The 26337-nt window shown below is 38.9% G+C and overlaps 1 protein-coding gene across 12 annotated transcripts in view; it reads left to right on the top strand.

Annotated features, from left to right (window-relative positions):
* The window catches only part of NRXN3 (neurexin 3), a 962180-nt gene that overhangs the window by 906382 nt on the left and 29461 nt on the right, over positions 1-26337 (top strand). For 7 of the 12 annotated variants that reach the window (XM_031048774.2, XM_031048773.2, XM_031048775.2 and 4 more), the window contains one exon: positions 16414-16489. In XM_031048774.2, the coding sequence (XP_030904634.1) occupies positions 16414-16489 (76 nt within the window). Of the gene's footprint in view, positions 1-16413; positions 16499-26337 lie in introns of all 12 variants that reach the window. The other 5 variants (XM_005148869.3, XM_005148868.3, XM_013129028.3 and 2 more) reach the window with 1 other exon arrangement.

The raw sequence follows: 26337 nt of genomic DNA, 5'->3' as shown, positions 1-26337 counted from the left end.
AGATGGTGTTCTGAAGCATCTCAAGAATCAATAAATTCCTTCTGTTATAGGGCCTTTAATTCAAAAATGTTGGAAACAGTGGTTGAAACAGAAGAAATGCATTACTGGGTACTGGTTTATTTATGTGCTTAACCACACTAATCATTGAAAATAAGTTTATATACTGACAAATACCCAGATTTGGTTACTTTTGTACATGTATTCGCATTCAAGAAAGCAAAACAAGTTTAGAAAGTATTAGGGAAAAGCAAACAAACAAACTGAAAATATCGTTGTGCCACTGCATAAATCTGTATTGTCCTTTGTCTTCTGCACTGCAGTCAGTTTTGGCCATCAGCTCTCAAAAAAAAGATCTATGACAACCAAACAAGCTGCAGGGATTATCAAAGTTATGCAATGGTTTCCACATGAAAAGAGGTTAAATAGACTGGCATTCTTCAGGCTGAAAATTTGGTAACCAAATGGTGATAACAGAGGTCTCTCAAATAAAAATTGTGCAGAGAAATTGCAACTAGGGAAAAACTGCTCACTGTGCCTCATACAACAAAGACTAAGCAGTGAAATAAAATAGCATCAGGCTGAGCTCAAACAGGAGGAAGCACTTTTATGCATAATGCGGAACTCACTGAAGTACAGTATTGTAGAAAAAAATAGATTTTAAAAGCTAATATGCCAGTTTGTGGTAGAAAATCCCATTAAGACCTATGAAATACAAAATCTATGCAGCATAAAGATGTAGGTATAACCACTTCCTGATTGATGCTTGCTACTTCAATTAGCATATGTGTGAGAAAAGTACCTCTGCATGTTTCTCTTATGTTTGCCTTTCTTATCAACAAACATAAATAGTGGGCTAATGCAAGAGGCAGGAATCAAGACTTAGATGGAGTTTGAGCTAGCACGACTACGCTTATGCTCTGTTTTTACATGTCCTCAATACACAGTCATTGCAAGTATATTTTTGCATTTGGAGCACTTGCATCTGTGACTTTGTATGGGTGGATACCAGGCATCCCTTCAGGCGTCTTAAAGACACTGAAAAGGGCAAAAAATAAATATGAGAAATATCACTAGATAAATCAAGACAGAGGTAGTAAACCTCCAATTCTTTCCATAAAATTCACATTGCAGGAATTCCCTTCTAAATGGAAAGGCCTTTGTCTGTAAATTGCATCAATATTTCATTAATTAAATTAATTTTTCTTTCTGTCTTCCTTTTGTTTTTTTTTAATTAGGATATAGTCATTTACAGCCAAACCTCTGTTCAGCTGCTATAAAATATTCATTTCCAGTTGCAGCTTGATCATGAAACATTATCCTGCAACCCATTCAAACTGTTGCAAAGCAAGGCAAATCACCAAAGAGAAGGGAATAAATGCATTAAAAAAAAAGAAAGAAAGAAGAAAGAAACAAAGAAACAAAAACAACCAATGGACTTAAACATGCTCAGTGCAAACTGGTTTCAGGCAAAGGGAAAGGCTGCCAGCTAAAAAGCAATTTATGTAATACGCTGGCAAAGAGGTGGGAAGCCAGTGAATAGAGCTTAATGAGTTGACAGCTGTTGAGAACTCCATGGTGTCAGATTGTAGCATTTGTTTCAATCGTTTGCACATTGTGGGTAAGTGGGAGACTTAGGTACAAGGGATATCCTGGGACCAGCCAGGCAGTTTGTTCCACCACCTATGAGGTGCTGAGGTTCAAAGCTGCCCGAGAGGTTACAGAGCATTACTCTGCATATGTTGAAAAAGCTGTGCTTTGTCTGAAAGCAGGGTTTGCTTTCTGGTGGGATGAGTATTGGTAGTCCACTGTGGCAGGCCTCTTTCTCAGAGAGTTGTTTGCCTTTGGTGATGAATGGTGTTAAGCTCTGCTGCCATTTATTTCTGTTGATGTGCACTGCAGGTCTACTCCACTAAGAGAATTTGCAGGAAGTTCCATTCCTTCTTACACGAGTCCCAGTTTGTATGGTGGTACAGTCATTTCCAGCACTTTATTTTGTTCCTCCCTCCTACCTCAACCCCACATAAGACTTTGTTACAGTCCATATGGGCATTCCATTTTGATTGTGTGAGTCTTTCTGCTCACAAAATAGAAAAAAAAATGGATACAGTCATGGTATCTTCCTTCTGATGCTTTGCACAGCACTCTCCTCCAAGTGTTCTCACAGCAGCATATAAACAGTTGCTCCAAAGAGGTGTGCAGCTTCTTTATCTTAAAAATGAAGTTGTGGTGTGGTGACAGTTTAACTCCCCTGTCAAGGATTATTGCAAATCAGTGGCAGAGGTGTCCTGGCACTTGGCTGTCTATGTCATTCCAAAGTTGTGTGGAACAGGAGACCAGACTATGTGAAAATGATGGACCTTTCTGCCCTTGAGATCTCTGAATCAAAAAAAAAAAAACCCAAACAACACCCCATTGACTGCAGTCTTCTTGCAAATTCCTGACTTAAGCTATGGAAGCTACATGCGTGCTAACAACTGTGGAGACAATTACAGGATTCTTTAAAAGCTATTTAGTTTTCTCTGAAGCATTTCAGAGTAATGTGGTGCTAGGTGCTATTCTCCAAAGCTCTGTCAATGTTGCTGCAGTGCCCCAGAGTGCAAAAATGCACATGCTTTGATTTTACATGCTGGTGCCTGTCAGAAGTCTGATATGGATATGACAGCTTCCGTCAGCTTAGCTTGCAATGCTCAGATCTTGTGTAACTGCCAACAAAACCCCTTCATGTGTCAGCATTGCTGAATCTAAAGGTAACAGCTCTACCAGCTTGGACATGCTGGGATGGCCAGTAAGCTCTCTAGTGTGAGTATGACCAAAGTCTGAATTAAGTGGTAAAATTAAGTGGTAAAAATACCAGAAGATACTACCTTCTAATGCCAGTGGTTTCTATTATTTGTTTCTGGATAATACAAGTTAAGCTATAATAATCATAACATGGAAATAGGAATTTTAAGGGAAAGTGATCTTGTTTCCTCCCAGGAGCAACTACACACATACCATCATCCCAAAACTGTTGCAAAAGCTGTTATAGCAAAGGAGGAAGGTCAGATTTTGTGTTAGAACAGGGATGAATGGTTGGATTCTTTCTGCTTTCAAAAATTCTTGTTAAAAGGACAAAGCTAATGTAGAAAGAAATCTAGGCACACACATTTATCTATGTATTTAGCAACTGCAGTACTTCAGATATGGGTCAAATACCTTTTGCTACATTTTGTTTCTGTTTGGGTCAAGCTGTCCTTTTTTATGCAGTGCTAAGACTGAGGCTAAATCCTTTGTAGGCTGATACTTGGCTTCCATGGTCTGAGTATTTCTATATATGACTAAAGGCTTTTAATCAGTATTGTATGAAATCAAGCAGTTTCTTTTGTGATTTCCACTGTTATCAACACTATAATTAGAATATATGAGAGAAAGTGTTTCTCAGAGTACTACCTTGCAATGATAAGTGTCTCACTCAAATTCATTATGCAGAAACCTCTTAATTTCATACTGGTCATAAATTTCATGCTATCTTACAATCCTTATGTGAGGTTATTGATGTCAAAAACATTACAACAAATCTGAGTTTAGAAGCAAGCTTACTGACAGTAGAGGAAGTATTCTCATGGATTTAAAACTTCATGTCTTCTTCTGACAATGTTCCTCTGGATACTTGTTTCCTAGCATATCCCAGCTCTGGCCATGGAAATATGAAGGATGCAAAAGAAAACCGTTGTAGTACTTGAAGCCTTTATATACGGAATTACAGAGTAACAGAAAGCATCTTCACTGGGTGTCGGGTGGGTTTGTTTTTTTCCTTTAAACAGGTAGAGGTATATATGATCTCAGCATGTTCCCAGTGGTGTTAAAAGCTGCCTGAATTCCTTTGTCTAGCTCTCTTGCTCGGTAAGTGCATTCCAGCTGAGCATATATTGGGCCATTAAAGCTAACTTTGTTCCATTTTTTTCATTTCACACGAACACAAAAGATTGATTTGCCTTTACTACAGTTAATCAAACACAATAGAGAGCTAAATAAATAAGCAAGGAAAATGGCCTTCTTATCCAGCATGGAGAGCAAATGTTCTGATTAAGCAGGGGCTGCAGAGAAACCCAGCAGGGATAAGTGTTCACCATGTTTGTTGTGCATGGGAGTCTGCCTACTCAATGGCAGATTTTCTTGCATGACAACCGTTTGCAGCTTGGAGCACTTAATGTGGCATTGAAGTGAAGTTCAGTTCAAATTTAATGGGATCCCAGGAGACATTTGTTATGTTTGTCAGCTCAGGAGATTGAAGTTTACCTGGCTTCATCAATACTTGATGGACCAAGTATGTTTTTTTGACCTGATGGGTATATGTTTGATGGGAGTATTTTGTTGAGATCTCTCCTTGTTTAAGTTCGGATTGGAGGAGAATGGACAAACTTCTCTCTCTACCTTTCCTAAGTTTTCCTCTGTGACTCCTGGTGGTGTTAGGACTGATTTGGGTGGCTGTTCTACTTTTTTGTTAACTGGTTTTTGCTAGCATGTGCTGTGATGTCAGTTCCCTATCCCCTTAGTAAAGTTGTTATTCTATTCACATTTCAGAAGGAATGAAAAAAAATGTTAATGACAGAAAAGCATGATTTTTAAGTACCAGATATTTGGCAGAGGCATTCCTGGATGAAAGAATGTCTAGAACTGAATAGCTTCATTTTTATTAGATTTGACCATATTTATATCCTATACTAAAAGAGGAAGGACGAACTTGTGTTAAGGGCTGTCACTCTTTCTGGAAAATCTGTGATCTTTGGGACCTTCTTTGTGCTTGTGAATTTTCTTATTGTTGATAAACAAAAACTATTTTTGGACTTTATAATAGGTATGTGTAATATATTTCTACAAAGGAATTCAGTGGCTATTTCCCTTTGTTAACTGCTCTGTCTAGAATGTTATTCAGGGAGCAGTTCTAGGTTCTGACATGTACCTAGTGGCCCAAGGTTTATTCTGCATTTATTTATCCTGTGTTATGCTTATTCTGCATTTAAATGTGTGTGGCAAACCCCTTTCCCTTGTGAGCTAATGTGTGAATCTTGTGAGTAACAGTATTTGAATGCCATTTTCTAAGTGTGTTTTAATGTTTGGAGAGAAAGAGAAATATTTGTCTGGAAAGAGTAGTCTAGTGCATTAATGCAAATATTCAAAGGTAGTTGTTTATCTTACTGGACTCAGAGGTACTTACAATAATTGCAGAAGTTGTTTTAAGGAACATTTATTCAGAGTGATTGTGTTTATTGTTACTTTATGAATAGCATACCTTGTCACTTTAGATTTTAAGTGCCATAGCTTGGGCCATAGAAAAGGGTATTTTCTTTTTTATGAGATTTACTGTTGCATATGCTGTTTGTGGCCTATGTAATAATGAGTAGGAGAAATTAAGAGAGAAGCACAGGAGGAGGCAAAAAACTCCCCAGTTAAAAAAAAAAATGTCGAGGATTACTGTTACCCCCAGGGCTGGCTTACTGGTCACATCCCTTTTGATGTGGGGTGGGATGCTGTGGGCTGGCGTGGCACTTCGGTGCAGCCAGGACCCTTCCACCATAATTTGCTGCACAGAGATTTTGCAGATCAGGTGCAAGCTATTACAGAGTCATAGAATCATAGAATGGTTAGTGTTGGAAAGGAGCTTAAGATCACCTAGTTCCAGGCCTCGGCCATGGGACATCTTACTAGACCATGTTGCCCAAGGCTCTGTTCAGCCTGGCCTTGAACACTGCCAGGGATGGAGCATTTACCACCTCTTTGGGCAACCCATTCCAGTGCCTCACCACCCTTAAAGAACTTCTTCCTTATATCCAGTGTGAACTTCCCTGTTTAAGTTTAAAACCATTACCCGTTGTCCTATTGCTACAGTACCTGATGAAGAGTCCTTCTCCAGCATCCTTGTAGGCTCACTTCAGATACTGGAAGGCTGCTATGAGGTCTCCACGCAGCCTTCTCTTCTTCAGGCTGAACAGCCCCAGCTTTCTCAGCCTGTCTTCATATGGAAGATTCTCAAGCCTGCTGACCATCCTCATGATCCTCCTGTGGATATGCTCCACAACCCTATGTCCTTCTTATGCTGGGGACACCCGAACTGTACACAGTACTCCAAGTGAGGTCTCACAAGAGGAGAGTAGAGGGGCAGGATCACCTCCTTTGACCTGCTGGTCACGCTCCTTTTGATGCAGCCCAGGATACAGTTGGCTTTCTGGGCTGTAAGAGCACACTGAAGCCGGCTCATGTTCTTTTTCTCATTGATCAACACCACCAAGTCCTTCTCCACAGGGCTGCTCTGAATCTCTTCTCTCCTCAATCTGTAGCTCTGCCTGGGATTGCTCCCACCCAGGTATAGGACCGTGCACTTGGCATGGTTGAACTGCATAAGGTTGGCATCAGCCCACCTCACAAGTGTGTCGAGGTCCCTCTGGATGGCATTCCTTCCCTCCAGCGTATCAGCTGAACCACACAGCTTGGTGTCATCGGCAAACTTGCTGAGGGTGTACTCAATCCCATTGTCTGTATCACCAACAAAGATGTTGAACAGGAACAGTCTCAGCACAGCCCCTGAGGGATGCCACTCATTACTGGTCTCCAGTTGGACATTGAGCCGTTGACCACAACTCTCTGTGCAGCTATCCAGACAATTCTTTATCTACTGAGTGGTCCATTCATCGGTCTCTCCAGTTTAGAGACAAGGATGTTATGCAACAGTATTAGTCCATACTGTTGCCATCAGTGATAAATATGTGAACATGCTCAAGTTTTCTCTAGTGAATGATGTCTGCTGGAAGAAGGTCTCCCATATCTCTGATTTCTCATTAGGCCTCATTTGTAAGAGATTATGAGATCCCAGAACTAGGCACTACGGTAATAAGAGTACTGCTTCAAAAAAAGAAACAGGACTTTTATAGTTTTATTAATGAGCACATAAATAGAAATACCAGTTAAATTGCATATGTGACTGCCTCTTTGCTACATAGTAACCTTAATTTACAGATTCGTTTCTTTTAAATCATGTGTTGGGGGAATGCAACACGGTGTGCAGATTTTGAGGCTTAAGAGATTGTCATTAAAGCTACTATGCTATACTTATTTATTTCTTGCTCAGAGTGATCCAATCAATAATAGAACAAAATCAAATACAACACTCTCCCCTCTGAGGAAGAAAAGACAAGCTAAATAAAGATGTCCAGGAGAAAATGCCAGCAAACGACATATTGATTTCCAGCAAAGGAGCAAAGTGTAAATGAAAAATATTCTTCTGACACAGTTATTAAGTGCAAGCTAGCACGCAAAGAAAACCCATTTACTCTTACTAGAGGCTGAGTCTTCAAAGGGCAGCTGATTCATCTCAGGTCATTTGAGTCTCTAACTTCCTGAAACGTAGGCTTCTCTTTTTACTAAATGTAAAGGATTTTTGTGTACATACGCTTTGCTTTGAGAATGTGAAATGTTTACTAAAATCTAATTTTATGCCAAGTAAGCATAGATGTTTTCTTCCCATTTCATAGCAGTATAAATATGCGGAAAGGAAGCAATTTCCCTGACATCAGACAGTGAATTTATGACAGTCAGGAATGTAAAATCAAGTAACATGAGGGCTGTGATTCAATGTCCTTGGTGATTTGGACTGGGGCAATTTAAGAAGTTACTGCTTCTCAGTGGTCTGTCCTGTCCTTCTGTTGGTGAAGTAGGTGTTCTCCAGCAAGTGTCATTCCTAGCCCAGCATATTAATGAAATTATCTCTGTGGCAGTTTAACATATCAGACTGCAGCCATAGGGCTAGGATACATACCATCAGGATGCTAAATTCTGGCAATAAAATGTCTTTTTCCTACATATCTCTGTGAATCTTTGTTCAGCTTTTGCTTCCTGAGTGCTACTTTTAAGCGGATGCTAACAAGTGGGGTAATTTGAAGCCTGTGCTGCCCAGTGCATTTGTCTAGTTTTCAGTTATGAGGGGGATCGTGACACAGGGGAGACCACTCTGAAACTATTTTCAGAGCATTTCCTAAAAGAAATATCTTCCATTTGAAGATTCTTGGAAATGCATTGGAAAACAGCACTGTGTAGATTGATGTGATTTTCAGAAAATCATGCCCCTGAGCAGAGCCTGAATTTCAGAAGTCTTGTCCTTCCTGCAGCTCTCACTGATTTCCGGGTGGGAGTTCTTGTGGATTCTGTTGTAATTGCTTAATTTTTAGGATTAAGCAACATCATTAATTTAGTTCATGACAGATACACCTACTGTACCTTTCTTAAGGAATTTTCAGCTGCATCACCACCATCTGCATAACTGGGGTTATGCTTAAACAGGGCTGATGGTTTCTGTTTCAAGTGGCAGGTTTGTTTCAATAAGAAATAAAAATAGAATAAGAGGAAAACACTATATCAAATTATGAAAAATTACATTCAGTGTAAAAATTCTACCCCTCTGAAACTCCAATAGGCAGTATATTCAGATAATTACTTCAATGTACAGAGACACAACTTTCATCTTGAAGGTACTTCTTTGGAAGCAAGCATTTGCATGTGGAAAGGAGCAATAGTTTGATAAAGAACAGAAAAGAGTCTCCTCTCATGCCAAAGATGCATCTTTTGTGTTTAAACCAAGAAATTATATTTTAGAGTCCAGTTCAAAACTTTTGCAAATCTTGAGGGTTGCACTGAGTAATTTGGAGAAGGACTTGCTGGTTGATCCTTTGCCAGATCAAGATGAAAGAAGCACTGTTCTACAGGGAAAGAAACAGAAAAGCAAGTGGCTGTGTGCTTATATAATCAATAAACAACCAATCTAGTTTCCTGGAAATTATTTTTTTTTATTTAGCTCCTAAATAGTATGTAATTTCTTCAGGCCAAGAAATAAATTGAAAGGATTTAGAAGGATTTGCTTATCAGCAAAACACCACGTACCATTACATTCCTTCCGCTTTTGGGAAGGTACATTGAAGTTAGGTTAAGCTGCTGTGGTTCAATACTCCTCTTTCCCCTGTCAGGATGTCTTGAACAACAGGCGGATTAATCCTACCTACTTCCTTTTTTCCCCTTTTTGCCCTCCCTTCTTTCTTTGCCCTCCCTTCTCTTTCTCTCTCTGCTCACACTCCCTCACAACATAACTGCCTTTACCACTGCCAGCAGACAGAGACAAAAGGCAGAAACATGATTTTTCCCCCATAATCTTTGCACAGTTTAGGGACAGAACAAAGTCCCTGAAATTTAGCTTCAAAGCTGGTCAAGAATAGACAGACTTTACAGTCTTGATGCACTGTTGATTCTATCGAGACAGGCTTTTGGTTTTCAAAAGACTAATTCAGCTTTCAAGGTTCTTTTTAAACATGACTGTCCATGACTCTAGATTGACGTACAATTGGGGGGATTATTATTTGCCTTCTCTTACTTAACTGGCTAGTTACTTAATCTCTTGTATGCCACAGCAATGGACAAATAGCTGATTTTGTTAAGGGGTAGCTCTCTCATGATCCCTACTTAATGATACAGTTTGACAACAAATCAGCTTTTATGTCCAGCCAGAAACATGCAACCAGGAAATGCACTTTTGCTGGGCTACTGTTGATGGGTATATGCCTTCTGGTTACTTAAGTCATTGTCTTGGGAACATAACCTGGATTTGTTCCCATGGGCTGAACAGGTCTACAGCAATGATACCTTCTTGCTCTGAGCATAACTAGCTAAAAGGCTGTGCTGGATCGCTTTACTGCCTACTGTGGAATGACAGAGGAGAATGCATATAATGTGTTTCTATTATATAGTGATGGAGAGGATGCAAACACTGAATTGTTTTAGAAGTAATTAGATTGGATTGAAGTTTATGAGATGAGTTCTTCCCCACTCGGGTGTATAAACTAATGATAAAAATACCTGAATGGCTTCATTTCAGTACTGGTGGTTTCTGGCACTTTTTTGGGAGACTTCTCCATAGTTAATAAAGATTACTATTAAGATCTTTCTTGCTGGAAGTAATCCTATTTTTTCTTTTAATTTTATCCACTACTTTTATGAAGCACCCTAAATAGCTCATCTACCTTCTTGATGTTTATTATTCCCTTTCAACATTTGTATACATTTTAGTCCTTGATAAAACAAGCTCTAATGTTTAGTTTTGCTAAGCCTGTCTCATTCCTATATCTCTCCAGTTCTTTCATCTTTCCTGTGGCTCTTCTCTGAATTGCCTTCAATTACCCGAGATCTTTTGGCAGTGAATTGTCCAAAACTAAACATAATAACCTATGTTATCTTGCTGTAAATTGTGTAGCCTGGTTGAAATCAATGCCAGTTTAAACCAACAGAGGATTTGGTCCTCTGGTTTTTGTAGTCACCTCAAATGAGCTATATGAAGAAAAATTACTAGTTTCATGTTCTTTGATGCCTTGCCTCTGCAGAGGCAGATACAACCTTAGCACCAGTGTGTGTGGATGCAAAGGGCTTGCACATCTTTGTGTCTGCGCCATGATAAGAAAATACATGTTGTCCTATCCAGTGCTAATGAGTTGGAGAGGATTAATACCCTTTAGCAACAGATAGTAGATCAGAACTCTCCTTAAAATGTTATGCCATCCCAAATTGCAGCTTCTTTTACAATACTCATTATGATTTTCACAACATTTCTAGTATTTTCCTGCTTGTATGCAGATTCTTTCTATCTGTATGTAGTAGCTTGAATTTGTCTAGGCTGAGTCTCTCAGGTCTGCTAAAATGTAATGAATTCCAGGGTATTTTGCAAATAAAGATTAAACAGAAAGTGAGAAAAAAAATATAATGTGTGGAAAGCACAGGTGAAGGATTCCCATGTAATTAGAGTAGTGTGAACAGAATGCAAGTTCTTTAAAAAGCTTGGTTATCAAAGTACAAAAGGCTGAGGTAGTCAAGCTAGAAATGACACCTAATGAGACAGACATTTCCTCTGCTATCTTCTTTTGGGAAGGCAGCAACTGCCTTGAACCTCTTCTTTGCCAAGACAGAACAGCATCACAAACATTTTGTCATTCTGGGATAGTATCCATACTGTAAGCTGTTATGCATAGAAGACAAGTACATTGTCCATATCCCATAATAAATTTGAGATAATAAAAAATATAGCATTATGGGAACACTGGAGGGAGTCAAGTGGTTGGGTTTAGGAAGAGTTTGTTGAGTTTCAGCTCTGAATATCTGAGGTGTGAAAGACAAATGTACTGCCTAAATTAATACAAATATATTTCTCCACTGTTGGGAAGTTATTTGTGCCTGGCATTTTGTGGTGGTCATATTTCAAGAAAGATTGTAAATTGTGGTTCCTTGGTGGCAAAGAGATTTAAACTTCTTTTGCAACAAAGCATTTAAATTTACTTTTCAAATAATAGTGTTGAATTGGAAGTAATGTGTAGTGTGCAGATGAGTTTCAAGCAAAAGGCTATCCTACTTTACCAAGTGAAGCAACTACCAAGTATGTACTTTTGAAGGAATTTGTCTGGGTGTTGAATTTATGCATCCTTGCCTTTTCTCTCCCACTAGAAATGAGGACTCCATCATTCCTGGGTGCATTATTTATAATTTCATAAAGCTGTTCTGTGACAGAACTTATTTTACCCTGTGTGCTTGATGGGACTAGAAAATCAGTTAGTGATAAATTGTGATGGAAAGTACTGAGATCAAAAATACAAGATAGGAAGTGGCAAGACAGATTAGTGTACTTATCTTTTCTGTGGTTTCTAGAGATCTCGTTAATGACCTTGTATCTTCAAATAATAATGCACCCAAAGAGCAAGTTGTCAAAGAAAAGCTTTGCATTAGGAAAAAAAAAGATTCAGCACCTGCCATTTTGTGTATAACAAAGGGCAAAGGCTGTGGATCTGACACATAAATTAGGGGTTTGAGCACTTGGAAGATTGGACAGAGATGGAGTCATCTTGAGCAGGTCTTGCCATGCCATCTCAGCTTTCCTTGTGCTTTATATCCCACACCAGTAAGTATAGTATAATGAACAAAGATGCAGAACCATCACCGTGGCAAGATTGAAGGGGCCCTTAGAGTGAATAATTGGGAGGAGGTGATTACAGAACTAATAATTCATGGAAAGGAATGGGGAGCCAATTCAGTGAAACTGAAAGAATTTGGAGGTAAATATGGCCATAAATCCTCTAGGGTGGACTCAGAGTTTAGCACTTCTCCTACCCTGGTTTTGTTCCAAGGCAATTTCATTAAACACTGGAGAGGGAGAGAAAAAAAATAATAATATAAATGCCATAAGAAATCTTTCAGAGGAAGGAACAAAAAGGGTTCCTGCCAGAGAGAGATTTTATTGAAAGTTATTATAATACCTATCTTTAGTTTTATGGCCTTTAATACAGGGCCAAGTAATTTCAAAGCTGGCATTCTTTAAAAATGAAATACATATTTTAAAATAGTATGGTATGAATTATTATTTTTAATATAGAGTTTAGCTAATATATGGAATAGAAAAATATTTTCTCTCTCATGTTCTTTCCAATGAAAACACAAACATCATTTCCATCATAGTATACGGAGAAGTTTTGTTACTGTCATGGTGCCTGTTTAGCATTTACCATCTCTACATCACTGGGCAGACATTAAAGAATTAATCTGTTTACATCCCGTGGGGGCAATGGGTGAGTATAATCAACCCCATTTCAAAAATGGGGAAAGGGAACCAGAAACAGGATAGCTGGTTTTGCTTGCTGCCTCATAGGGTGAGCCATTTCTGGTGAGAAGAAATTGTCTTAATGGAGAGATTTCTAGCATAGCTGCTCACTAGCCTCTTCTGTCTTGTGGAAGCAGCAAGGTCAATAATAATCCCTTGAAAATTCTTAGCTCCAGGAGGGTTTTGAAAGGTACATATTCCAGTTACAAGAAGTTATGGACTTTTGGAGGTTTCTGTGGTCAGGAATTTGTTGCTGTTTCTCACTGCAATAGCTTTATTCCTCCAGGATGATTCAGATGTTGATTCTGAGCATAAGGTGCAGGAAAACCAATACGTGATAGGAGTAGAAAATCAGTTAGTGATGAATTGTGATGGAAAGTACTGAGATCAAAAATACAAGATAGGAAGTGGCAAGACAGATTAGTGTACTTTTCTGTGGTTTCTAGAGATCTCGTTAATGACCTTGTCTTAAGTCTAACACCACTTCTGGAGGTTTTTCTCTTTTTTGAACCCTCATTTTTATACATATGAAATCAGCAATATGGGACAAACAGCAATCACAGATCAAGAAAAACTGGAGTATCAGAGGAAATAGCATGCAGTGGAGATGGGAGAAAAAGTCAGAGATTAATTGATAGAATCAGGTTGCAACCAGTCACAAAAAAGTGCAGATAAGGGTCAGAGTTGGCAGGGCTGATGAGTATCGCACATCACACATTTGCATTTTGTTCAAGTCTGGCTGACTGTGCCCTCCTTTGTTCAGAACCGACACAAGCTGCATGAGGATTTCACAGAAGGAAATTTAGAACATATATCTAAGAATGCAGCATAAACATGTTGTGGGTGCTGTCCTAAAATGGAATTAGATGGGAAACTGATCAAGAAGATAAACAAGGACCAGGCTTCATGACTTTTCAGTTCCTGCTCAGAATTCGTCTTGGCTTCAAAATTCTTCATCCCCCATGTTCAGGATCTGTGAGAGTGGCTGGAAGGCCACAGAAGCTCACCAAAGCCAGCATCCTGCAGCTGGCCCTTGCTATGCACGGGACATCAGGGAGACAGTCCTGATCAGGACAGTGGAAATCATGATAACTTTTTCTTCAGTGTCTGTGGGACAGGGACTTCCCAAGCTAAATATAGGATATTTAATACCTCTGGATGAATGTTTTTACCTTTAATTTGACTGATCACTTCCAAAATGCATCTAAAGCTTTGTTTTCTGGGTTTTTTTTTGTGGGCATGCTACTTCTCTGGTTTCATATAATGCCCCTAATGAGCAAGAGGAGAAAAAGAGTTATAAAGGAATTCCATATTCTTTACAAATGCTGAATCACATTATCGATTCTATTGGATCTGATTCCAGGTTAATATTGCCTAAAGCCCTGTGAGAGTGGTAAGGCACCAGCACAGGTTGTCCAGAGAAGCAGCTGTGGCTGCCCCATCCCTGGCACTGTTCAATATCAGGTTGGACAGGGCTTCAAGCAACCTGTTCTAGTGTTATGTGTCCTTTCCCATGGCAGGGGGGTTGGAACTAGATGATCTTTAAGGTCCCTTCCACCCCAAATTATTCTGTGAACCCATGATTCTATCATTCTGTAAGCAAATGTGGAAGTGGATAGGTATAGCAGTTGATAAGTGACAACCACACGTTGTTACAATTTTTATGTTTATTTCCTGCCCGAAGCAAATCATCACTATTCTTTGAGACCTTACATGTGAATTGTCAGATCTTCAACTAGGAGCAAAATTCATATGTTCTAAATTCAACATGGAAATCAAATCCAATAACTTTTACAAGTACTTTAGACAACTGTAATATAAATGTCTGGTTTTACTAGCTACATTTCACCTGCTTAAAATACTTCTTGCAGTATAGTTTTGTTGGCTTACTGGACTAAATTACAGTGCTGCAATTAAAAACTAGTATCTTTCTACCGAGGGACAGCTGCATTTCACTGTTGGAGGATGTGATCACTGTATAAATTATAAAGTGATTTGGTGTCTTTTGGAATAAATAATGCTTTATAAAATATACATTACAGGTCCAGAAGAATTGTAGAAAATAAACTTCTATTTTGTGCATTTCTCCTTTCTTTACCTCTCACTGAACAGACAAACTTTTAAAGCCAATTTGCTGATCTTATTTTTCTTTCTTGGTTCACTCTAAGCCACTGAATCAGGAGTGAAGGAATGCTAGGTTCAGTCTGATCTTTCTGGCTGACTGCTCCATTCTGGTTTTTTTCAGAATACAGAGAAGGGAGAGCAAGGAACTTCTGGCAGGGGACAGAGGGACTTGGTATCACTAGGTCCACAGGAAGCTAAAGAAAAGGCTGAGACCCCAGAACACTTACACAAAGAGAAGAGGGAGCATATTGGAGGCAGCCATAGCAGACATAGGGATGTAAAGGAGACCTTATTTAAGGCTGGAAAGTCTTTTTAGAGTGCTAAAGTACAGTGTACTGAGGTACAGCTGCCCTGCTCCTGAGGAGCTGACATTTCAGCAGTGCTTCCTGCATGGTGAGGAACATTTTAGTTGTTCTGTTTCAGGCGTCATCCCTCTGATCCTACTGCTCAGCAGAATAGGAAGCTCTCTGCAAGGACAAGTTGTTAAGGGAAACAATTTCAGCAGAAGCCATGGCTAAAGAGTCAAGGCTGCTGAGCTGGGCTAATTTTGTATTGTGTGCAGGAGCATTACAACCTGTGTCCAGAGGCTACCATAGACTGTCCCTAATGATCTGCATTACTAATTCAACTAATTGCAGCAATTAAAGGCAGGAGATGCTGCTGGGAAGAGATGCCTGTACACTTCTCTCTTAACATGTTGCATTACATGCTGCTCATTAATTAGACCAGCAGGAAAAATAAAAAAAAAAGAAGTAAAATATCACCAGCTGAAATGCAAAGGAATGTGCTGAAATCTGTGAGTGTCATGAAAAGTCATAGTTTGGTTTAAACCTTTCAGAATCAGGCTTTCCAGCCTGTCAGCCCTGTCAGCCACTTCCCTGTTCACTTGTCAAGCAGGTGAGGTTCCATGTTGGGCATACCTGACACATGCAGCAGTTCTTCATTGTGCAGCCAATTGGTTGCACAGATATTTACTATGTGGGTAAATACAAAGGATTCACAGCCCAAGAAGAGGTGCATTAGGAGAGCAGAAACTATCTCTGCCTCAGAATGATCCATCTAGCAACACAGCAAAGAGTACTGCTACCTGCCTGGATGATGCATATTATCTGAGCCTATGTTTTTCTTTCCAGAAAGCATGTTCAGGTTGAATATGCCTCATATGGCAAGTCTCTCAGTAAGTGCCTTCTGGCTGGCCCTATGTGGTATTGGTGTTTGCTGAGGAGCCCAGCATGTTCCAGCTGGACTCATATACTTTGGCTGTGGGAGGACAGTTTGCCAGCCAAGCAGGTGTCATAGCCTGCTGTACTTATGGTGTTCAACAGCACAGCATGGTCTGCCTGCTAAACTAAACAGCCAGGCAGGGCACACCACACCTGAGCACACCTGAAATACTCAACAGGATAAGTACTATTGCTCCAACAGGAGATTCCAGCTCTGTGGAGGACACATTTACACAGGCATATCTAGAATGCTTGGTACAGATATTTTTAAAGTTCTGAAACTGTGAAAATTCTGAAACATTTTTTTTTCCTAGGGTACTTAGCTGCCTCTGTACCAGCCTCTTGACTTGCAAGTATCTTACATTTTTTCTCTCTGTTCTGTTTCGTTCATTCTTTTCCTTCAAATGCCAGACAACAGATGACATTGTTTCATCGGCTGAGTGTTCCAGTGATGATGAAGATTTCATCGACTGTGAGCCCAGTACAGGTAAGTCAGGTCAGTCTTGTTTTGCTTGCTTTCTGATTTCATTTGCAAAAAACAATGCATACATATATTTATATGTGTGTGAATGTATACATATATAACTATATATGTATATATATATGTGTATATGTGTATATATATACCTGTATGTATATACACACTGTATATAAAATAAAAATTATACAGCCAAGCATCAGATCCCATGGACTTGGCAACAGCAAAAGACAGATATGTAGTCACTATGTTGTTAATTTGAAGTTGTTTGCATGGAAAGCCAAACTTCCTGAAAGTGATCCCAGCTAATTAATAGTTCATATGTTTGTAATAGTTACTTCACTGACACAGTGGGAAACAAAAAATACCAATGTGGCATGTGACAAATAATAAAGATTTATGAAGTAGGGAGGGTGAATGTTTGGAAAACAGAAAAGAAACAAATGTGAAGCAATAATGAGTTATTAGCATTATTTAATCTTTGTTAATTGCTCTGAAGATGGACTATAAAATTATATATTTGTCCATGGGATTTTGAATACAGTTAACATGGTAATATATTTGTACTAATTTTGTTTCCTGTGATCCCAAAGAAATTGGGGAGCACCAAAACACAGTTCAAACATAACAAAATTAGTAATAATTCTTGCCCTGTTATCTGCAGTGATGCTTCAAAATGTATCCATCAAAGAGTCAGAAGGACTGGCCATGTGGAACTGACTCAACTTCTCCCTTTCAGATACATTTTGATAAATTGATGGCTTTTCTTTCTGGTGAGATATATGATGTGATATCCAGCAGGCAACTGCAGTCAATTTTATTTCTTACAGGCTTTTTCAAGTCTTCTTTTTTTGAGGCTTGCCATGAGTTAAGCATTTCTATAATAGAGAACAGACATCATCGAATTTCTGTGTACATTTGAAAGAAAAAGAAGGAATTTGGTTAGATTTTTTTTTGTTGTTGTTAGAAATGAAACATATAAATAGTTTAGGGTTGGGAGATTTTTAGTTTTGCTTTGTTTTGTTTGGTTTTGCTTTGATTTATTTGGGCTGATTACATTAAAAAAAAACAAGAAAGCATTAAAATCTTCTGTTTCTAGTTTCCTGAAGCTATTTGGTTAATACAATAACATTAAAATTCACCCAAGGCCAGTGCTTTCATATTTCTTTTCAATTTGTCATGCTGTACCTGCATTTTTGGTAGAACTTGGTCCTGCAGTAACCTGACATTGGCATTGCCCTGTAGCTGGGAACTTCCACTCATATTCTTGACTCCCCTGTGATGGCATGAAAGACAGTGACACAACGACTAATGCTAACAGATAACTCAGCCTACTCCCATCTCTTTTTTCACAGATCTCTATGAGTTTTTCATCTCCCCATATGACAGAAAAGTAATCCAAATAATACTTGATTGTGAAGCATAAATAGTGTAGGTACTTGGATTTTAAAAAAAAGTAGTAATTAAATACCAGCACAGTGATTATCATGAAAGTGAGGTATGATATTAATAGGACTATGCTAAAAAGGCTAACATACAACCACTGGTACACAAGTGAATGGATAGGAATCATTTTGTTAAAGCTTCACTAACATTTCAAGACTTTTTTTTATTATTATTCTGACTGCCAAGTATTAAAACTGAAGGAGGAAATGAGAACATGTACATTATTGTCATTTATGTTTCAATGCAAAAATAACAATTACTTCAATGGCTAGAAATGGTAATAGCAATGTTTTCAGCTTGGGCTGCCAGTGGAAAAATCAGAATTTGAGGAGAAATTTGGTAAAACAGATGTTTAGCATGAAATATCAGAGTGCTTTAGAGCAACATTTCCAGACTAAAAATGCCTCTTTCTTGACAGAGTTAGAAATTTAATGCTACAAATAGGTACACACTGGATTTGTAAAGATGACTTGCCTTAAAAAATCCTGCTAAAGATTACAGTTAGCAGCTGTACATGCCTACAGATGGTTGAATATCTGCTGTGCAAAAATAATATGATTTGCTGAAAATCTGCTGAAGGTACTCCTCTAAACCACTACACATTCTTGAAAATTTCATCCAGTATCTTTTATCGCACCTTACTCCTCCTATGCGATGCTGGTTCACATAAGCCACTGAAATCCGAATATTTTTTTAATAATTACTGTAGCACTGACAATAAAAGTTAGCCTGATTATAAGTTAAAAGGTTTCCTAGGTGGTCCTTGCTGATGAAATTTACACTTCTAGATTTTGAGGTTTCCTGCTCTCAGAGGTACTGGTGTGCAAGATCACCAGAATAAAAATGGATATGCAGGTCCTTTTTGCCTCCAAAAGCATAAACTTATCTCATTCCATCATAATAAGAAGGGAAAGTAGTTGGTTTATGGCACTCCTCATTTAGGTTTCTTTGTCTATTTTACTGTCTTCATCCCCAGTGCATCCAGGTAAGGTAGAATGGTGTCTGCAATACAGCCAGTATCAAGGCACTCATGCAGCACATTCCACTCTGGAGCATTAAAGCCATCTGAGCCAGTTTATCAAAATCCAGTTGGGCTGGCTTGGCTGAAGATTTGGCTTTACACTTCACCAGGATTCTGTCCATATGCCAAGATCTGGTACCTAAATGTATACATCATGGAAAGAAAATATTCTGATTATCTTGCTGGTATTTTCATGTGTGTGGGGTTGGATTTATTTTATTTTAATTAGACCCACTTGAAGTTGCTCCATCCTATTCTGTTGGCAGATCAATGTATTTTACGCTGCCTTCTGACTTGCCTGATCCCTTTTTCAGCAAATTGAAAATTAAGTGACATAACCCAACACAACCTCCTTTTTGTTGCTCTGATAATGTTTAGCTTTTAAAGCTCTTGAGTTTCTGCCAAGTGCCACGACTTGGTCTTCCATCACCCTCAGTGCCATGGTCCAGTAATGCAAAGGTTACTGAACTCACTGCTGCAGGTGTGAGATATGATATACATCACTATGAACCTGCTGAGAAAACCAAGACAAGGGGAGCAGATAATGTTGCTTGGCAAATAAAAAGCTTTCAGATTTCATATGGGTCAGAATCAAATCCCAAGATCTGAATATTTACTTTGGTCTTGGTCCTGGATTATATGCAGTACCCTACAGAGTCCTTTTGAAGACTTTGGTTTTGGTGTACTCAAAGATAGTTCAAAAGACAGAAAATCATGTCTTCTTTGAGGCTAAATATCGTATGAGAGCCAATTGCACGGTGTTATTGCCTCTTAACTCTGTTGAAACCAAGACCTGAATCTCAGTAATCAGATGATCTCTATCTGGACACTTGTATCTCTTTAAAAGAAGATGGTATAAAAGCTGTTTCCTCACTGTGCTCCCCTCAGGATTTTCCTGGCTAGCTTGTGACACTGACTGTATCAGTCTGGCTACCATACTGTGCCCTCTTCCAAAACTTATTTCTGTTGGGTTTTCTGTAGATCCCATTGTTTAGAAGCCACAAGCTGTCACAGGACCTGTCCTGACTGAAGTAGCTTACAGACATCCCCTGTGGATGCATACATATACATAAGGAGTTATTCTAAAACATGGTAGTGACAGCTGTGAATCCAAACCCCATTCTCTATTTTACATAATGAAAAAGAAGCCATTGCAGGTTTAGGGATAAAAATTACTTGCTTTTGTCTTATTGCAGAGAAGCCTAGATACACTTAGGTATCTAGAACTCCTGGAATGGCTTACTGTAAATGATACAGAGGGCATAAAACTGCTCATCTGCCCTGAAGAAACATTTACTTACAGATGAGAGTAGTCACTCTCTTATCTCTATGGAAATGTCACTTGTCCCAGCACATGTTCAAAAGTCATCTGGTTTCTGCATCAGAAACATGATGCTTTTCTCTGGTATGAGTACAGGCCTTTCTTCTGGCCTGTTCTGAGGAAATCTAAGGTTCAAATATTCAAGTTCTTAAAAGCTGAAGCCAGAGTCCTGAGCCTGTGCTTTTGAACACAGCCATGTGGTAGTGTTTTGATCACTCAGCAGCTCTCACAGAGTGAAAGGTTTGTAAGTTGTACTCCTAACTAGGAAGCACAGTGCCATCATGAAGAAAGAAAGCACTTACTGTTTCCAGTCAAATGAGGAGCACTCCAAAAATCTGATCTTATTGGTAGTCTTGGCAGTCCTGAGGTAATGGTTGGACTTGATGATCTTAAAGGTTTTTTCCAACTTAGTTGATTCTATGATTCTATAATTCTATTGGGACTTCAAAACCCCGAGGATTACAATTATGCTTTCCTAACAGCTGCTGTCTCCTCATGCCCCTTACTTTGTTCCTGTTAAAGCATGTTCATTAGTGCAGTGCTTTGGCACAAAGCAGGTTGGTTGCTGGTGGCTGGGCAACTGATCTGGGTCATAGCCCAAGCTGCTCATTGCACCACTCAAAACAGTAAGATACACTCACTGGTTAGCCTGAAGCCCATAATGTGATCTCTTGAAATGGACTGTAGGGCCCTAATCCTAGCTCCCTGGCTTGACACAGTCTTCATTTTCACCTGGTGCAGTTGTCAGCTTTCCTTTCCTATTAACCTAACAATTTCCTAGGTGATTTTTTCCTAAGAAATTTATTCTGTGCTTCCCAAAAGGCTTCATACATGATAAGGGTGGCATTACTGATAAGCCCTTCCCATGAGTGACTGGCAACAGCAACAGAGATGCCAAAATTTACAGATCTTTGCACTGGAAGTTACACAGTGTTTTGTAGCATATACCCATACACAGGAGATACATATCCTATAGGTATGCTGTCTGTATATATAATTTATTGGCCTCTATCCATCCACTTCAGCCTCCTGATTTATGGCTAGGTCAGTCAAGCTTTCATCCAGGCAAGTTGCAGAGCCAGGTACCTGCAGGCTGCCTATGTCAGAGACTTATTTGTGGAAAACAAGCAGGATCTCTCTTCCAAGAGTCTACAAGCAGCCAGCACAATAGAAAAAAAAAACAAAACACTGCTGGAAGTGAAGAAACCTTAACCGAAGAAACAAAGAGAAGTGCTAATTTGGCTCTTGTCCTGAATAAACTGCATCAACCTTCTCGAAGCAGACAGGGAATTTTCATTGCTCTCCACAGAGAAACGTCTCCCACAAATCCAGTGCCCAGCTACCCTCAGTCTCTCTCTGTCGTGCAGTTCTGCTCTGTTTCTCATGCTGTGAACAAGAAATTACCTTGGGCACATACCTCAGAGCACACAGAGAAGTAGGCTTCCCATCTCACAGGCTGAATACAATACAGACCTGAATTAGCATGTCCTGAGTTCAGTGCTTAAACCACAACAGAGGGGAATTCACTCAGGGCACTTCCCAGGGTAAAATGGTTGTGACACTTGTTTGATGGAATTTCCTAGCTACAGTCTTACAGCAAAAATTACTCCAAACGATCAAGTTTTACTAATCAATCATGCAGATGACTTACAGGAATTTTTGTTTTCTTATTTTATGTTAAGAATTTATACTGATTTTGGTTTTCAGCATATTGATCTTTTTTTCCTATGTAAGCTCCAAGGGCCCCACCCATGAGGATATTTTATCTATATATGCACTATATATAAAGTGTGCATATATATCTATGTGTGCATATACTATAGTAATAAAAGACCAATATCAGCAGTAGCCCCTATCATCCAGTCACATGTTTACACAGAAATTCATGCCTTCATCTAACCCTGGCATCCGCTGGCGTGGACAGATGCATGATATTGTTATTTCCTGGTGAAAAAAGCACGTTAATTTCTTTTTTGTTACAGTTTTTTCTTTCTTCCTTTTATTTATTTGTTTACTTTTAATTGATAGTTTCATCTACCAATTAGCCTTGGGGTAGGGTGGGGTAGGGAGAACAAAAAAATTATACAGGTATATCCATCGGTATATACACACACACTCTGTGTATATATAGATAGATATATACATTGTATATATTTGAAGAACATTTTCTGTCGTTTCACCTCATCTTGTGCCGCATGAATTTTTGGTGATTGATATTTTGGTTTCTTTTATATTTCTTTCATTTATTTTTTTGGGTGGGGGCTCGTAATGGTGCCATACTGCTTTTTTTTTTTTTTTTTAATTTTTAAAATCATTGCTTTCCAATTTATATTTTTGGAGTTATTCCAATAAAATAATGATTCAGTCATCTCAAGAAAGAGATATAGATCTGCAAACCAATAAAGGCAACAAAATCTTTTCTTGCCATCCTTGAGAAATCAACGTTTTCAGACATCCCAAGAAAGTTGTGTGCATAAGAATGAAAATTCCTACCCTCCTTTCCTTTTATTTACCCTTCTCCCTACTCTTTTTTAAACTTCTGCAAAATCTCTATCCCGTCTTTCCCCTTTTCCTTTTTTTTTTTTTTTTTAAATGAGTCCAGATTAAAGAACACCCAGAAGGAACAAAAACACTCCCCTACACCCCTGCATTCTCCCAGGAAAAATTCTTCCAACAAAGAAAGCCCTACAAACCGCAGATGGCATAAAAAGAATTTTATTGCGATGCAGAATATCTGTCATATCTTTTGTTTCTGGGTCGGTGCAAGATCATTGTTATGGCATGCTGTAGTTTAGCTGATTTAACTAACCATGGCCTTCATTAACCGGTGCATGGGCTGTGATGACGCCATCTTGTGTTTCATCAGAGCTACGCATTCAGGCTAACCGAGCAAGCCCGTAGTGTATGATTTGGGGGGATATCGTTTCAGTTTTAGTTTTTAATTGTATTATAATTTCTTCTTTTTGGAAGAGTTATGCTAGTACTTTTGGCTGCTTCTTGCAGTCCCAGTGTTAGGTATCTACTTTTATTTTATGGGGGGTTTTGCTCTTATTTATTTATTTCTTTTATTTCTCAGTAGCAATCTTATGTCTTGTCTGTGTTCATCTGTCTTGTCAGTGTGTCTTGGAGTCCATTGGTCTAGTGTTGTTACGTGATTCTGTTCTCTGTTTGTAAGCTGGTGTTTAGCTCCCTGCAGCTCTGTCATCCCTCTTCCCCTCCCTTTTTCCTCCTTCCCTCCCCACCTTCCCAAGTGGGGTCCACAAATGGGCACTAAGCTTTGAATGACGTTCTGAGTGTCACCCCAAGGCTTCAGGCTGGAAGTTGCAAGATATTCACACAGCTTCTTAAGAGAGACAAAGTTTGCAGCTGATCAGTTATCAAGTTTTCAAACTCTGTTATCATTTCACTCTTAGAAATTGTTTACTGGCATAATGCTAAAGTGATTTCTTGTACAGCATTTTAGGGGATTTGCGTGTGCATACTGATGTCTTAGACTAAGGACTGCTGTTGTCTGTGCTTTAGGCACCAGAAAATGCTACACAGGGTGGAGGCTGTGTGTTAAATGGAAAGCACCTAGGCCTTTTCATAAAAGACAAACTTGGGAAAGCAATGTCACTGTGTACGTGCAACTGGAATGACATCTACGTGAATGTATTTCTAAAATCTGCAGTTCATCATTCATTTGCAGTTAGGAGACAAAAATGTAGGACGTGCTTAAGATTTCTAAGAGTAGGTCACCTTCATTTTGTGGGGTCAGTCTTCAGTTTGTCTCTTGTGATGTCTGCCTCTTTACTGATACTGGTGAAAACTGTCTTGCAGATGTTTGCTTGTATAACTTGAATGCAATTCTGGAAACACATCTGGAGTGTCTTCTGTCATCTGTGCAAAAATGCATAAGGCATCAGAAAGCCAGCTGAGTTTTCAGGTGTCTGCTTAGACTTCAAACACTAGTTAGAAAAAACATCCATTGGCTTGTACAATGGTGCAATTCCTGATATTTTTAATTCTCTTCCTGGTGATTGTGCTAGCCATGTTAGTGGCATGGAAGGTCTCAGTGCATTAGGATACACCAGCTGGAGTCAACTGAAGTTGTCAGAGGAAGAGGTAGCCAGTTTTCTTGCAAATGTTCACAACATCACAAAAAAGCATGCTTATACATACATTTGGCCTAGCTAAAATCACAGTTGTTTTACACGTATTCGTTTCTTCTGCAGGGAAGATGAGATGATGAAATCTGTGAACTTTTCTCACAAGCATAAGGCTTACCTGTATAAGCTAAGAGTTACCAGAAGAGGGAAGCGATGGGATGTATTCAGATCTCCAACATAGAATTACTTTATTTAATGATTTCATTTAACTTACCCAAGATATATCTCCTGTATTTACAGAGGGATAAAAAGAAGTTAGCTTTTCTTTCATCAATACGAGCCAATGATATTATGCTTGGTTCAGTTTTCTTAATTCATATATGATCTGAGAAACGTTATTGAGTACTATTACATACAGTGAAAATGAATCAATCGGTATTTAAAGCTTGCTCCATTTAGATTTTAGATCTCTGTGTATTTCACAATGAGTAATTCCTGTGATTCTAAAGCTCTTTCTTGGCAATTGTTTAAATAAAGCAACTGCTTACAAAATTATACTGTAATCAACAAGCTCATGGTTTTGTGTAATACTGCCCTCTATCAGATAGACCAGGTCAATCCTGTTACAAGGCTAAGAGGAAAAGAAACATTTTTTTTAGCTCAAGTGGCAGATGATTGGAGCAGAACAATCAGAGTTGTAGCCCCCTAAATCATGAAGTTCAGGGTAACCTTCCTGTTGGAGTCTGTGATGAGTAAAAATCAAGTGTCCAGGTGTCAGGACAGTAATCTCCAGGCTGTGATAAAGGTGCTGTGTCCTGCTGAACAGTTGCTTTTGTTTGCTTTATGTAGCCTGTGTGATGCCTGTGACTGGCCCTCTGCTACAGGGAATGGGAGGCTCACTCAAGCACAGGAGATGCATCAGAAGATCCCATTGCGCTCCGTTTTATCCCACTAAGTATATATATGAATTTCTGGCACTTGAAACAGTTCATATTTCTGTTTTCTGTCTTGAGGCAGAATGCTGGCTTCAGCTCTTGTGACATTTGTCATTGTCATTTTGTCATTTGTCACATGAGCAAGAGGAAGCTGAAGGTTGAGATATGAAAGCCAAGGATAAAAAACCTGAATTCCAGTGTGCCACTCCCAGCTCTGCTGTCAATTCCTTCTGTGACTATGCATCTATATTGCTGATTTGCCTACCTGTAATGCAGGGTAAATTAAATACTTCTTGGCTAAATGAGGTGGAGATGGAGGGAAAGAAGGAGACTTAATGAATATTTTAATGGACTTTGATATTCAGGTGCAAATTGCTGTGCAATACACCAAAAGGATACTCCACTGCTAACTACCAAAACATACAAGCAACTATGATATTGTTAAGGTTTTAATACTAAGTGCTATCTTCATTTGCTATGATAAGTAACAATATTGCATATTTTTATAAAGTAGATACAACCCCTAATCTCTTAATACAGAAAGAAGCAGGAGAGGGATAAGAAAGCCAAATATTTTCATGTCAGGAAATATTGGTGTGACATAATTTTCATTAAATAACACTTTTTCCCCTAGAGTTAATATAAGCAATGGAATAAGCCTTGCTCAGGCTACATAAATGAATGTCATGAGATGATTGCAATATATAGATCTTTTATATCAGCATTTCCATCACTTGAATTTGCATCCTGATCAGATTTTTGCTTCAAAAACTTCAAGTTTCTGTAGCAAGACTTAGCTGGTGTAAGTTTCCCTGGTTTTGTATCTAAGACTAGGAGGAGATCAGGATCAGACCCACAGTCTGGCTGCCTTGCCCTTGTTGCCTTCCAGTCTCTTTTTAAAGCATGTTCTCTAAACTCTAAGCCATGTGCACTGTCACATTCTGGCAGTCCCTCTAGCACTGTGACTATATTATCAAGCTGACACATGTCTAAAATACTAAGACATGATATTTTCAACCTGCTGGGACTTGCTTTTTGTCCCTGTT

Source organism: Melopsittacus undulatus, chromosome 4, assembly GCF_012275295.1.
Source record: "Melopsittacus undulatus isolate bMelUnd1 chromosome 4, bMelUnd1.mat.Z, whole genome shotgun sequence".
NCBI classification, from domain to species: Eukaryota; Metazoa; Chordata; class Aves; order Psittaciformes; family Psittaculidae; genus Melopsittacus; species Melopsittacus undulatus.
Note: the sequence above shows the minus strand (reverse complement) of the source record. Positions and strands in the feature narration are given on the sequence as shown.